We start from the raw sequence: 16061 nt of genomic DNA on the forward strand, positions 1-16061 counted from the left end.
TTTTCTACATGTGAAATCATTACTAAATATACCTCTGCCATTCATTATTGAAAAAAATTTTCAATAGGACAGCCACAGCCTTTATAATCTTTATTTAAGAAATATTTTTTTAAAGGTTTATAAAATTTTAAAATTCTATCGATGGCGGGTATTAGTAACATATCGCAACCAACATTGTGGTGACTTAATTCTGTAAATACTTCTGTTTTTACCAAATTCACTGAGGCATTATCAGATCAGAAAGCTGACATGCAATTTATTGATAATCTCGAATCTGCTATATTTACGATTATGGTTTGCTATGTCTTTAGATTTTTAACTATTTTGAGGGGAAAAAAATTAATAGTTTTATTGAAACGACCTTAATTTTGTTGAAATAGCGGAGGACTTATTAGATACATCTGTTAGAATTGCATATGTATGCCCATCTTTCAAATCGTCAAGAATTGACCTCCTGGATTTAGGTCCTAAAATATTGATGAATAGCCTTGCTCATTTTTGTTCTACAAGTATAGTTTTCATTTATATTAGAGTCGTTAAATATTATGGGGAAAAGATTCTACCAACATTGTAATGTGATAAGTATCTCTGTGAATGTTGTACTACAAGATAAGTGATTACAATTGCCGCAACTGTAGTTGCATCTGTATTGTTTCCTATTTTTGGAGTACCTTATTATGTATTTAAATGTGATAAGTGATAATTAAGCGCTTATCCTTATAATGTTATACACACACGGTAGATTTCCCGCATAAAATATATTTTTAATTGTAAAATTAAAATCGTTTTTTTTTTATAAAATTTTATCTTGTTTATATTATATTTAAAAAAGATCTTTGGTTTTTATTTTATAAATTATTATATTAAGATCGTTGGTTTTTGGTTAATGATGCTTACTACCAAGTGAATGTATGGAAATATTCTAAATACTAACATAATTTGCTAAATACCGACCAAAATTTATTAAAATGTAATAAGACTTATTATTTAATATATTAATATGGAATCACGTGGTCGAGTCCGGCCTCCTATATATCATACTCCCAAGGATGAAACCACCAAGTTTGAATAAGAAAAAAAATATAATTATTATCGGGATTCGAACCCGTGACCATGGGATGAGTAAGCGAAGCTGTAACCGACTAGGCCATAGTGGCTTTCCAAAAATTACGATTTTTCAAATATATATTATAAATATATTTGGTAGTTCCTATCCAAATGAAAAATAACAAAATTCAAATTTGATAGATAACCTTGGTTTTTTTTATAAATTATTATATTTTAATAAATCAAGATGTTATTTTATTTTGAAAAATAGTTACTGACTTTGTATTTATATAAATTAATTAAAAAAATAATAGGCGGATAATTAAGTCAATTCAAAATCTCGGCCGAAGGCCGGCACGGCCCGCAAAAAAAGTTTTTTTAGCAATTTTTATATTTATACCGCAATTTTCATATTTCTACCGCATAATACCAAATTTCTCCCGCAATTTGAAAATTTTGACCTGGCAACTCTGTTTGGACCTCAAGCCTTTAAATTATCAAAACATTCTGGGAAACCAATGGTTATATTGGCCTTAATTAAAATGCTAAAATCAAGATCAAACTATAAAACTTTAATTTGGGTGCAATTTATTTTCAAACTTAACCTTGTAGTCTGTTAATTTTATGTTTATTATTTAGAAATCAAACAAAAAAATATTTTCGAGTAAATTATGTTTATTCTAATGGTACATACAAATTCTTTTCATTATTGCAAACATATTATTTAAAATGGAAATGAATGAACAGATAAATTTTTTAAACTATTCGAATGTCCTTAATTTCAAATTAATATTCGTGAATATTACTCGAATAAATAACATATTCGATTCGAATAGTAAAAATGGAGCATTAATTATTTGTAATTTACAAAGAAAAAATTATTTTAATTTAAAAAAGGATGTTATATTTGAGATATGAACATATTCCAAAATGGTATAAATACTTCTTTTAAAATATTATATCGGATACATAACATTCGAAAGGTATGTTTTGAAACGACTCGAAGTTTACTAATGAATAATGGTGACATCTTTAATTAGGCTAATAGCTTAAACAAACATTTTGCATAAAATAGACGTCATTTAGCTTTGGCGTGGATAATAGAAAGTGGTGTATTTCATAAAAGAAATAAAACTTGATTATATATTTTTTTAAAGGGAAAATCAGGGACTAATATTAATATTGTTTATTATATTTATTAAAATTTAATATTTTAAACTATAAAATTTATTACCAAAAATATAAATCTAAATATATATTCCTTTTTAGATTGCATATATTCATACCACATAAAATTTTCAAAATTGTTTATTCTTATGTATATATCACAATGTTTACAATTATATAAATAAATAAAAAACATCACCATACGTTGATCTAAGGAAATTCAAAAAAAAATTATCTACAAAAATAACTCGTTCAATAATTCCTTCAACCCTTGCGTTTCAATATAATTTCCCCCAATGGTCGAAGCGGTAGTCTTAAGTTTTTTCTTACTTTTCTTTTTGATATTCGTCTCTGGAACGTTCAATTTATAAGTAACGTAGGCAAGTTTCTCAATCAATAAATCTTCAAAATTCGTTCTCGAAGGTGTAAAATCATCGTAATTTTCTACTGATATATTGACTGGGACGGAGTAATAATTTTTTTCCTGCATTTCAAAGTCTTTGGGGGCGAATTTATATTGATCAGAGTGGTTTGCGTGATTACTTTATATATATATATTAATTTATTTGTTAACAAAGTCAAACTTTTGGAAGGGTGTCCTTGATATCGATCAATTAAAAAATGATTCTATCATTTAGATTTACCCCACTTGCCCGAATTTTAAATTAAACATCGATCATCTTAAAAAGCGAAACATAACAATCTAGTATAGAAATAAGAGTGCAACACAAGGAAAAAGTCAACGATATATAAAAAAATCAGCATTAATGTCAATATGTGAGATATAGGAGCATTCCGAAAACACAATTTAGAAAAATGTTGCAAGTGCAACAAAGAAAATAAATCAATAATATCAACATCGTATAAATAAATAATCTTTTCTTGTAGTATATTTATTGTTTTTACCCACCTTCCCTCCAAAGATAGTTTTTGAATCTTGAGGGGACTTGATTAACTCTTTGCAAATTCATTATTTCTTATGTTATTGCTTTGCTCTCATGATAAATATTTCTACTCTTTTCTTTGCTCACTCATAAAATACTAGAAAAAAAATTCTCGAACGCTAATTGCATTAGTGGGATGTCAATTTATAACATTGTGTATTTACTAATCATTCCCTCCTTCACTTGATCCAATTATTTATTAAGACCAAATGTTTATAACGTATGAATACGAATCTCCTCCTTTCTTATTTCTACTTCTATTTTATTCATAACTTAGTCTAATAATCAGAGTTGGGCAGTACCAGGAATACTTGTATCTTGGATATGAGATACTAGTATTTTGTACTTTGAATCCTTTTGAAATTTTTAATAAGACTATTCTTAAAAGAATCTTATCTATTTCATTTGCTTGACAAAAGAGACAGATATCTATTTTTTTATATTTGCTAAAAAATTTATATATACTTTACATTATCTTTTTGTGTATTCTTATATTAATTTTGTTTTTCATTCCTTTTCCTAACTTTATATTTTAAAATTACATTATTATTATATATTTAACATATTAACTTTATTGCGCATTTATAATATTTTTAACGTGCATTATAGTTTTATATTAAAAAAATAAAATGATAAAAATAATATTAAGGTGTATGATGATAATAATAAGCTTTTCTATTCACTAGGGATTATATCCATCTTCCCTCTTTAAATTGTTGTTATTTCTAGATATCTCAAAGCTTTTAATTAGTTTTTAAAGGAAATTCTACTTTGTCAAGGAAAATACAATTATTAAAACTAATAAGATAATATGAAAAATCTTTATATGCTTTGCAAGGGTAGGGGCTTGAATATTGTTTTAATAATTTTAGAATTTCTAATTCTTCCATTTGTCTAAATATTAATTAATTTTTTATTTAAATGAAAAAGATAAATATGTTATTGAAATGTTGGAATTAATAAATTAGTTTTTCCTTGAAGTTTTGTGTATACTTTAGGGGTAATCGACACTAAAATCATATAAAACATTATGAATTTCCACTGGAGAAATAAACCTCAGAATTTGATGCAAATTTGTCTTTCAAGTTGGTGAAACAACAACAGATTATATACGGTATCTTTCTATTTACTTCTGTTGGTTATTTATACTTCTTTCCATTCTTATTGTTACACAAAATTCCATAATAGCTGTTGGGAGGGAAAGCGATGATATTCGCAATAAGTTAAAAAATAGTTCTTGATCAACTTTTTCATAAAAAATATTTTAACTTAGATACTCTAGCAAAAATATAAGTGTTTTATATCTTTGGATATTTTAAAAAGATACCTGTATCTAAAATACATATTTATTAATAAAGGATCTTTATCTGGATCATTTTTAAAGGACCTGCCCAACTTTGCTAAAACTATAAAAAGTATTTTTTTTAAATACTTTTTTTGCACCCACTTAAATAATTAGCATACTTACATTATATTCAACGATTAAAAAACAAATATCTTTTTTTCCTTAAAAGCTTTTTCAGTCTAAAAAATGTAACCTTTATAATATAAACTCAGAGACCTGGTGAGGTCAACATTTTATGCCGGGCCGAATTAAATAAAAACATTTCCATTTGCCTGGTTTGGCATTTTTTTTGGCTTGGCAGGATTTTTTAAAATCATTTTTCAAACTAGCCCAATTGTAAAATTTTGCTTTTTTGAATAATTTTGGATGTATTTCACAATAGTTTCAACAGGAAACTGAAAATATGAACAGTAGATGAATAAATAACGCTTTATTATATCGTTTTTCAACTGATTAACATAATTATTTTTACAAATCGGTCCGGCCCAGATTTTTTATTTTTCGGCCGGAATTTTTAAACCCGTCCGATAATTAAATTATATTATTTTTTGACCAGTCCATTAGGATCTGTCCAGGATTTACAGGCCAAACCTACAGGTCTCTGATATAAATAATGTGAATAATTTTATTACGAAAATGGTGACAGAAAAGATTCCATGTAGTTTAGGCTAAATGAGTTTAACTCCGGGAAAACGTGTGCTGGGCAATTTTCGATCTTCAATAAAAATTATAAAAATTATAAAAATTAGGAAAAAAATAGGAAGATTTTAATATAATGTTTCATGATAATTATAGATACGTTTTGAAATATAGGGTTTATCATATTGTAATATATTTTGATCTCTCTTTATTTAGGCGTGATAAAGATTCAATTTGTTTAATTTTGACGTGAGCATCGCTATCGAAATCAATGTTATGTTTTAAAATATTATGATTGTATCTCTTGGTTTCCATTTTTTTTTTAAACTTGAACTAGTCACTTTAAAAAAAGAAAGATGCTTTAAACAACTTGTAAATTAGAAAATGAAATCGTTAAGCATCTTAAATGTGTGCATTAAAATTAATTAAAAAATTATAATCAAGTTAGGAGCCTGGATTAAAAAGGGTTCTGATTACAGTTAAAAAGATCCTTAAAAAGTGTGTTCTGGTTTTTAAATTTTACCGGTTTTCCTGGTTCCAAACTCTGATAACAATCAAAAATTTTGGAAAAAAATCATAAATATACTTTCTAAACTGACTCATGTAACATTTTAAACAAAATAGTATTTAAATTAATTGTACTTGTGTTAAACCCAGATCCGGAACTGGTTCATAAAAAAATATAAATGAGTTCTGGTTTTGGTTTCTGTTAAACTTTTTAAAAAGGGTTCTAGATCCTGGTTCCTAGATTAGTACCTGAGCTGGCTCCAAAGTCTAGTTATAACATGCTCAAAGTAGGGTTGAAAATCATAAATTTTTATAAAAAACAAAAAAATCGATTTTAAATTAAGTTTCATAATTTAAAAATATTATGTGTCCTGAAAAAAAAAACTTTGATTAATTGAACTAAACATCAGTTCGAAATCTATGATTAAACAATTGTCAGGATTGACTAAAAAAAATACTTTATCAAATTTAATTATAGATATTATAAAAATTTTTTTAATATCAAAATATTGATAATTATTTAAAATAAAGGAAAAAATGAAATAATTAGAGAAATTCTTTAATTTCAAATATATTAAATAAAATAATTTTTAGAGGAATTTATCATATTATAAAATTCATTTCAAGTTATAAAAATATTTTAAATACAATTTAACAATTTATTGTGCAAAACATAATAAAACAAGAAGATATAGTAATTGGGTGTTAAGAGAGTCACGCCTTATTATTTTTTTAGATAAATTATTTATTTTATTTAAATGAGCCCCCTCAATCCCAATATAAATTGAGACATTTGATCTAAAAACAAACAAATAAATATGTAAAAATGAATAAAAACCATTCCATTCATAATTTTAAGTCTTTCTTTGGCAGAATATGTCCTTCTGTCCGCATCCTCGTCGAAATCTATGCCTTTAATTTTATCGATTTCTCCATCCGTTTCCGACATTTGGTTTCGAAGTTTTAAGTTTTCGTAAAAAAAACTTCCGAATGGAGTCGTAGCGTTAAGAAGGTTCAAATCATCAATATCGTTAGTTTCTTCAAAATCGTCCGAAGCTCGAGTTTCGTTTAGGAGATCAAATTCTTTATGGTCGGGAGAGGTAGATTGTACATAGGCATCCATCGATAATAAATGCTTTTTTTAAAGTTTTTAATCAATACCTAAATGCTTGTCTTTTAAAATCAAGAAAAATGACCTTTTTGAAAAAAATATTTTGCACAAGTTGTCCAGCCCGGCCTAAAAAACTTTTGCCGGGCTTTGAGCTGCGCCATCTCTAACTCCATATTAATCCTAATGGAATGCAAATTATCAACCCACTTATGTTTTGGTACCGATATACTTCCTTATCTCCCCTTCCTATTAAATCCGGGAATCTTTATAAAAACCTGTTCCGAATTCATAAAAAACAGCTTGCGTTGGTGGAAATTGTCGGTAACAGGTAAATAGATGCTCGATATTATAAAACTGCAATTTATGATATCGGGTGTAATATTTTTTGAACAAGGACTTAAATTCAAGATTTGCATGAATTGTGGATTTAGGAGATCATTAAACATCAAGGCACTGGATCCTGTAAATTGTATTAATTCGAATTTATAGATTTATATTTTAAAATATTTAATCATGTCATATAATTATTATTAACCTCTTAAACATTATACGAAAAATAGGGCCAAAATTATTTAGAAACAAATTTTTAAAAATCCAGATCGGGCTTAATATGACTCAAATTTGAAATCCCAGGTCGAGCTTAAATATATAAAAGAGCCAGTCCGAAATCTAAAAAGTATATTAAGCTTTTTAATTATATAAATTTACCAAATTTTATCCTCTATCATTACCACTACCCTAAAGACTTTTTAAGAAGATTTATCATCTTTATTTTAAAAAATAAATTGGGAAAAATAAGCATTCAGACCGAAGTGATTTATAAGAGCTTACAACCTTAATTATTACCTTTGATAATAACTAGCTTACTCTACTCAGATACTCCGCGTTAACTACATTATTTTATCTTGCATTTATTATAAAAACATATTTACCACCCCCTCCCCCTCCCCTCCTTTTGAAATCGGAATATTTTCATAACAAAATACAATGACTAATCTTGCAGTGTAATAGGTGTTATGTTTCCCTCAATGTTGTTTAAGACATAAAAAACATTCAGAATTAAACTGGAAAAGGTCTTATGCGTTGAGTTTTTAATTACGAAATATCCTTAATCCAAATCAATGAATTGAAGCATCTTTTTTTAAAGATTTTACCATGATTGTAAGTATGAATAAAAACGGCCAATTCCCCTTTTCCGAAGTTACAACTTAAGCTTGTTATAATGCGCTCATTGCAAATTTTAGTGGTTAATTTTTCGCAATTTCCGTAATTTATCCCGCTTCCATCATTTAAAGTTGGATTGTCCGTAAAATCGACCTTCAAAATGGCCAGATCTAGGGTCCATATAAGTGAGGTTTCGTTAATGTCCCAGACAAATAGACGTTGGCATGTGGCCGATATTAAGAGAGAATGCGAATTGTAGTGACTTTGACCGAAACTCATATACCTTTGAGAAATAAATAAAACGATGTTAATATTTAAGTTATAATATATAGTTATAGGGCGGATATTCACGGTATCTGTCAGTGTCTTGACAAATGCTTTTATTTTTAGCCGATATCCGTCAAAAGGGTAGTATCGGTGTATCTCTGGTTGCAATAAATACATATTTTTTTAGTCAAGGTGTAACAAATAGATATTTAGAAAATGATAGGATATTACAGAAATAAAGTTTAGATGAGATAGGCCAATTCAATTCTATTTTTAATAATAATATAAGTAGACATGTGCGCCAACAGCATTATCGGGGACGGCATTTCTTTTTCTAAACGATCGGATTGCGGCAGCGAATCGATTTACACGCTGCCACAAAAATAGGCGGCGGCGTCAAATATTTTTTTAATTAAAATTATAAATTCATTGGAAACACTTTTAAAATAAAATTTATGCTTTATTATGTTTATAACTATAACTTAATGATTTTGTTAAGTTATAATTATTACGTATCAATATTATTTTATTATATATTTATAGGACATAATCATGATCTTTTAGAGTTCAGAGTGAACCCAGCTATGGAAATACGCTCACCGGGTGTGCTCATATATAGAAAGGATGAAGACACTATAAATGATAGTATCCCTCCTCTTAATAACACCATTTATCGGATTTCTGTCACACTTACCTTACCTATTTTAACTATAATGACAGGGATACTATATATATGTTTTCATTGAGAAATATATATCATCTAATCCACTCCGACTAAGTGTGGTTCTATCTGATAAATCTTTTGTATCTGAAATAATGTCATATTTCTTCATAATAAAAAGATTAAGCCTTAAAAATTTCAAATTGTGGGATGAGATCAGTTTTATTTAAATATTCTACTATAAAATAATTAGATATTTTAACAGTTAAAATAAGAATTAAGATTGCCCTATAAAAAATTATAATGATTTTACAAATAACCTTTAGAAAATCTTGCATTCCAGTATTATTTATAGAAAAGAATGTCATTAAATCCTTGCAACACATGAGAACATAATTCCTTACCAGAATCCATTTTTTATTGGGTCAGCTGTATCTTTTACAATGGGTTTGAAAAATAAAAATTTTGTTTAGTTTCTTCTTTACATGATAGTCATATTTTTCAAGTAAATGTTTTATTATGTTTGATGTGCTGATATTTTTTGAAAAAGATTTGATTGGATAAATAATTAAAAAATTCACAAATATCTTAAAAATAATCAAATAATTTACTCTGAAAATGAATAATTATTTTCATCCTCACCAACTTTATCAAGTGCTATTTGCAAGCATATATTACAAAAGACTTTATCTGTAGCAACACTGGTTCTTTTATTATTTATGTCAGTTTTTAATATTAAGGATCCAAAATGTTTCCAAGCAAAAGATTTTGCTTGCAAGGATATACTGTATTTTCTTACAGGGTATTACAATGCTGCATCTATTATAATTGTTTTAGTCCTACTATTTTTATATATGTTATAATGGCAATAAAATAAAATTCATTTATTAAAATTTCCTTTTATGATAAAAAATAAATTTTACATGATGAGTTGTAGATTGCATTAAGATAATATTGTATTACTCCTTATATAATAATTTATGGTCTTATCAAAAATATTTGAAGCATCAAAAATTAAAAGAATAAAATATATAATAATATTTCAATACCTTTTCTGTAAATTACTAGCCTTATCTTATCTTATCTAACATGTTGGTCACAGACCTGCCCAAAGTGAGCGAACGTGTATTATATGGATTGTTACAAATCAAATTTATAGCAAAAAATATTTATTAATTTTAAAAAAGATGGCATTATTTAATAATTGAAAAAATATTTAATATTATATTTCTTCTAATTACAATTCATAAATAATATTATTTTTAATAATAAAATATGTATCACGCCGCCACGCCGCCGAATTTTTACATGGGTAAAAGCGTGTTGAGCGCCGTCACTTTTTGGCGGCGTGTCAAAAATCACCAGCGGCGGCGTATTTGACCGGCAACGCACATGTCTAAATATAGGTAAGATGTCTGTATTGTTAGGGAATACTTAGTCCTGCTCCTGATAATCAACCTCTTAGAACTATGGTCTATCTGTTACTTAGATTACAAAAGCTTAGTCGCAAAATCTTTTCCTGATAACTACCTCCTATTGGCATAAGATTCAAAAAAACGGCCTCTCTTCAATTCCCTTTCTAATACCATCGATTTATCTGAACCCCAAGTATTTCAAGCATATATTATTGACCATAAATTAGGATTAATTACACTGTGTCACAAATTTCGACTTGATTTTTTGGGAGAAAATAAAATAAGCATGTTTTGAGACAGTTTTTTATGCATATTCTAAATCCGCTGTCAGTTTTCTAGCACATCAGGTTTTTTATTTATTTTAGGTTAATGGCCAAAAAGGTCATTTTTAGCACTTTTTGAAGGTTTATAACTTCGGTTCTAATGATCCCTTCAACTAAAAAAATATCTTAATTTTTGTAGCAAACCTTCCTTATTATTATTATACATTTTTTTTTATAAAATCCTTACTATATTTTTAAACAACATATTTTTTAAATTTACCTTTATTTATAAAATCTTTTTTAATATAGCTAACATTTAATATATTTATTTATTGTGGCTTTCGTTCTCTTCGCTACACTACGGTACGATTCCCAAACAATTTATTTTAAATTAAATAGTTATATTTCTCATATTTAAATAAATATATTATGCTAAGCTAACCTATCTCATATTTTACTTTCGTCAGGATTGAGATCATTTTGAGATCGCAGCATATCTTAAATTAGTAAATGGAATAATTTATTTTTGACAATAAATATTTCATATTTTCATATAATTCATTTAACTGGTTGGAATAGGCGATGGGAATTGATGGCTTAGAATTTCCGTTATGAAGCAAAACTGCTTTCAAGCTGTTTTTGCTTGAATCAATGAACAAGCGCCATTCATCGGGCACCAATTCAATATTTAGTTGTAAAAAAAGTTGACCTAGATTGTTGGAATAGTATAAAAAAATTTCGTAAGAGAATAAATTCTTAAACGATGCTCCACGGATTCGGTATGAAGTTCGAACTCCATTTTTTTAAATTTTAAAATCATTAAGCCTTGAGGCTAAATATTCGGACTTTCTTTTTGAAAGTTGTAAATTTCTGGTTATGTCATTTAGTTGCTCTTGTGACATAAATGGCGAATCCTCTTCGGAATTATACTCTAGATCAATATTGTCATTGTCCTGGCAACGTAATTTTTCCAGCTGCGAACTATTAAAAAAAGGAACTGTTGTATGCATATTATATTTTACCGGATAAACAACCGACGAAATTTCAGGATAACGAATTTTCTTTTTATTTTTTTTGTTAAACCCAAATGTACTAATCGAGCAAAAATAACAATCCCACGAATGATTTCTTGCTACGTGCCAAAATGCAGGTTTCGAATAAGGCAAATATGACCGTTTTCCATTTACCCATGAATTAAAAGAATTATAACATGTTTTACATATGTAATTAGGGGCAAATGGTTTATCCAAATCGCAGAGTGGAATATTGTAATAAATTTCATAAATCCTTTGAATGATTGGAGAAATTGGACATTTTTGTGCGGGCAATATATAGACCGCACAGATATAACAAAATTTAGAGACACACTTTAAACAAGGGGACCTCGTTTTTTGTAGAATATTATATAAGGAGGGAATTTGAATAATATTTAAAATCCAATTTTAAAAAAAATTGAATGAAAGAAATTAAATGTTTATGAAAAATTAAGCGCGAAAAAAAATAATTCTCCTTTCTTCCTACTCGTTATTTTGCATTATTATTTATTGCCCATACTACGGGTTCGAGGTACTCCATTGGAAAATCATATTTTGATATAAATTTATTAAAAAAACAAATATTCTTAAAAAAAAGATAAATATTAATAAAAAATATGAAAAAATTACCAATTATTGCATTTTAAATGAATTTTGCTTCAAAAATGCTCAATTCAAAAAGAGTACAAATTAAAAAAGTGGGTACAGATATCTGATTTTGGTATAAATTGATCATAAATGCATAAAATATTACTAAATACAACTAAAAAAGATAAATAATTACCATAATTTTGCTTTAAAAATGCTTTATGCAGAGAAAATTCAATAAAAGTGTACAAATTAAAAAGTTCGAAAATATCTATACCGACTTTTTTAATTTATAGATTTTGGTTGAATTTTCATGGCATAGAGTACTTTTGAAACATATTTAGAATTAATATATAATCTTGAGCATATTTGAAGCAAAATTATATAAAATATATCTTCTAAAGTTAATAATTTTGATAGTAATTTAAATTGAAGACTTAAGACCCCCAAAACGAAATTCTTTACCATTTTTCTCAAAAACCAATCGATAAAAAATTATAAAAATTAGTAAATTTATAAAGAAATACAAGTTTAACACTATCACCAATAATCAGGGATTTTTATTCAATACTTTTTAAAATATATCCGTATAAAGACCTAAATTTTACCATTTTTGAGATTTCGAAAAGTTTTCTTTATACGGTAATATTTTTAAAACTTGACGTGTAGGGAAAATTTGGAAAACGGATTCAAACTCAGCGTCAAATTCTGCGCCAAAACTTGTATTTATTTTCTTCTCCCATTTTTCTTGACACACAGTGTTATGGGCAATTAAGGCAAATGATCTCCATCAAAATTTATCGCTCAAATTGTATCTCAATCCTATTTCCTCAATCTTATTTTTTTATTATCTCTTTTTATTCATGTTTTTTTTTACCTAATAATAAAGTCTGAATTTTGCAGTAAATATGTTATTCCAATTTAAAAATAAAATATTTATCATTTTAAAATTTAAAATTTATAAGATTCAATTAGTGTTGTTAAACGGCTCGAATTTAAATCAAGATATTAGTCAAAACAATATTACGCAAAAGTCGAGATTTCGTTAGATGTTAAAACCTTTCTGAGATCTATGAGCAAAATCTCCAGGCTTGCGTAATATGTTTTAGCTAAATTATTAGGTTAATCGTAAAAATAGTGCTGTTTAACAACACTAGATCCAAAATTAACTGTAATTTTTAACTGTCATTTTCATGTGTAGAATCGGAAAGGACAATATAAAATTATTATTCGATATTTAAAAAAATAGTTGGGCTGATCTGATTTAATAACGATATTGAAATATTTATTAATAATATTTAAAACTTATACAATATCGGATCGATCCAATCACTCAAATTTTTAAGAGTATCGGTTATCGGCCGATATTGTTAAATTGCCTACTACTCTAATAATTTTAGGAATAAAAAATTACTTATTATGCAATGCAATATTAATATTAAATCATGCAAAAAAATAAGATGTGTTAATTATTTTTTTTCAATTGAAATAGATCGCCTTTATTGATTTTTTGATAAATTTTTGGTTTATCCTAATCCCACACATTTTCCCCATAATCCTATTATTAAGAATAGGACTGATTTGTATCAATGATTGCCCGATATCTACTTATCGGCAAAATCAGATAATATATAAATTTTAAAATTATTTTTAAATATAAATTCATTTAAACATAATATATATTTTCAAAAGGTAATTAATTATATCAAAGGAGAAAATATTTAATATAAAAAAGTAGTAAAATACCTAATATATTCCCATTCGTGCAGTGTGTGAACCACCAAGCTATCATCCACAAGTCTTAGCACATCATCATAAAATTCTCGAAATTCGTGATTTTCTATGCTTTCAGAAATGTCGTTATCGGTAAAAACTTTGTATATGGCTATCACATTTTTTCCGTTTTTAGTGATGATATCTTCTGTATCGGTGTTATTTACGAGACTATGGGAAAAATTACTAACTTTTTTAGAGGTGTCCTTGAAGGCTATGGCTACCATGTTCGAGATGGGGTTAAAATCAAAAGCCCCGGTAGGAGCGAACTGATAGCTGTAAGAACCCTTGTAAATGCACGCCCAGTGATACTTGAGTTCTTGAGAGAAAATATTATAACAATTTTATAGTTAAACCTGGGTTATGCAAGTTAAAGGTCAGCTGGACTGGAAAGCCATAAAAGTTCGGGTAGGATCAGATGAATTGTGAAATATTTTTCCGGACCAGTTCATAATTTTTCTAAATCTTACAATTAGGTAAATCTATTTCTTTTTCCTCCATAAAAAAATTTTTTGGGGCTAGGCGGTACAAAATTATTTTATAGGCTGGACCAAATAATCATTTCCAAAATTTCCAAAAGCCGATTCTGACCAATCCGCGCCGACCCAGATTCAATTAAAAGTAAATTATACTTGAGAAATGAGTGAATGTTATATAAATATTCTGAAAATTCCTTAATTCCTATTCTAAAGTTGATATGATAATAGTAGATTAGCTACAAGTATTTTTGGCCTATTTAAAAATAAAAATTATAGCCTGATGCTACCCCCTCACCATCAATTAAAAATTATTAATTACGGGATAAATTAAGCCTACTTATTAATCTTAGCTAAATAGTTCTCTAATAGCCATAATCCAAATACCTCGCCACAATTTCTCTACACTTGTTTGCACCCTTAAGAAACTTTGTATAAAATATAAAATAATTCAAGAATACGATATTTTTCCAACATTATAAATAAAAGACTAAAAATTGGCAATGTTTACAATAATTAGGACTGCGCCGATCCACATATTTTTCATCGATCCGATATTGGTTCAAAACCGATCCGATATTTATTTTTACCACCCTGTTTTGAACCAAATGTAATTTTTAAAATCCATATTTTTTATGCAAAAATCGAATTATGCATTTAATTTTACTTTAATATTTTTATTTCTACAATTAAGTCTATAATTTTTTAAAAAATTTATATTATAATAGATAAAAAAAATATATATATTTAATAAGGTATCCATTTTATTTTGAAATAAATATATATATGTTAATATGAATTATAAAATTGTAATATTTAATATATAAAATTATAATATATTAGATTTTTTTAAATAAATATGAGTGCCTCTAGATTTTCTGGCAATAAGCTTCTACGATGTGGACTATCTAAATTATACCCTGCCGTGCTGGAGATAGACTAAGATGGGACGCTTATTGCAGAAGGCGCCAAAAATTTACATTCAAGTTTTGACAAAGTTGGATACTTTTCAATAGTGAAGTGGATCCACAGGGTATATAATATCAATATCCATGTTATTAGAGTTATCTAAATAAACATAGAAATTAGCATTTTTAAATTAGTGGGTTTCATACAAACCCAACCTTTTATTTTGTTTGAAAAATAATCAGATACCACCCAAACAAATGGGTCAATCATAACCCAGCCAAGCAATACTGGATAAAATATGAAAAATATGTTATTTTACCGTTTAGATATAAAGATTATTTTAAATATTCCTGATTTCTTTCAAGTATGGCAGGTCATCTACATTACTATCGATTTCAATTATTTGTTACTAGTTTCTCTTTGATTTTCAATTTAAATAAATAAAATTTAGAGGGTGTTGAGCATTTCCATTGTTTTAAAAATAAATAAAAATTATTTAAAATTTTTTAAAAAATGATTTAGAATCTTTCAATTTTTATAAATATAAAATCTTTTAAAATATTATAATAATGTAAAATAAACTATAAAAATATAAATAACAATAACATAAAATAACAAAAAAAGTAAAAAGATCAGATCGAATCGTTTTTTACTGAACGATAGATCCGATATTTAATAGTGGCACAGCCTTAATAAATAAATCTTAAAATTCAATGGTATCAATGCTTCGTTAAGGTATCTTTGTTGTGTA

At 27.0% G+C, this 16061-nt stretch overlaps 1 protein-coding gene across 2 annotated transcripts in view; it reads right to left on the reverse strand.

The window, feature by feature from the left end:
- Window positions 1-2375: 2375 nt before the first annotated feature.
- Window positions 2376-16061, reverse strand: part of LOC135927564 (uncharacterized) — a 38164-nt gene continuing 24478 nt past the window's right edge. The window contains exons 14-19 of one of the 2 annotated variants that reach the window (XM_065463625.1): window positions 13899-14244; window positions 7915-8207; window positions 7036-7220; window positions 6488-6784; window positions 5136-5218; window positions 2376-2756 (exon numbers count right to left, since the gene is read on the reverse strand). In XM_065463625.1, the coding sequence (XP_065319697.1) occupies window positions 2450-2756; window positions 5136-5218; window positions 6488-6784; window positions 7036-7220; window positions 7915-8207; window positions 13899-14244 (1511 nt within the window). In that variant the 3' untranslated portion in view covers window positions 2376-2449. The remainder of the gene's footprint in view (window positions 2757-5135; window positions 5219-6487; window positions 6785-7035; window positions 7221-7914; window positions 8208-13898; window positions 14245-16061) is intronic. The other variant, XM_065463626.1, reaches the window with a different exon arrangement.

Source organism: Gordionus sp. m RMFG-2023, chromosome 3 (assembly GCF_954871325.1).
Source record: "Gordionus sp. m RMFG-2023 chromosome 3, tfGorSpeb1-WG-v2, whole genome shotgun sequence".
NCBI classification, from domain to species: domain Eukaryota; kingdom Metazoa; phylum Nematomorpha; class Gordioida; order Chordodea; family Parachordodidae; genus Gordionus; species Gordionus sp. m RMFG-2023.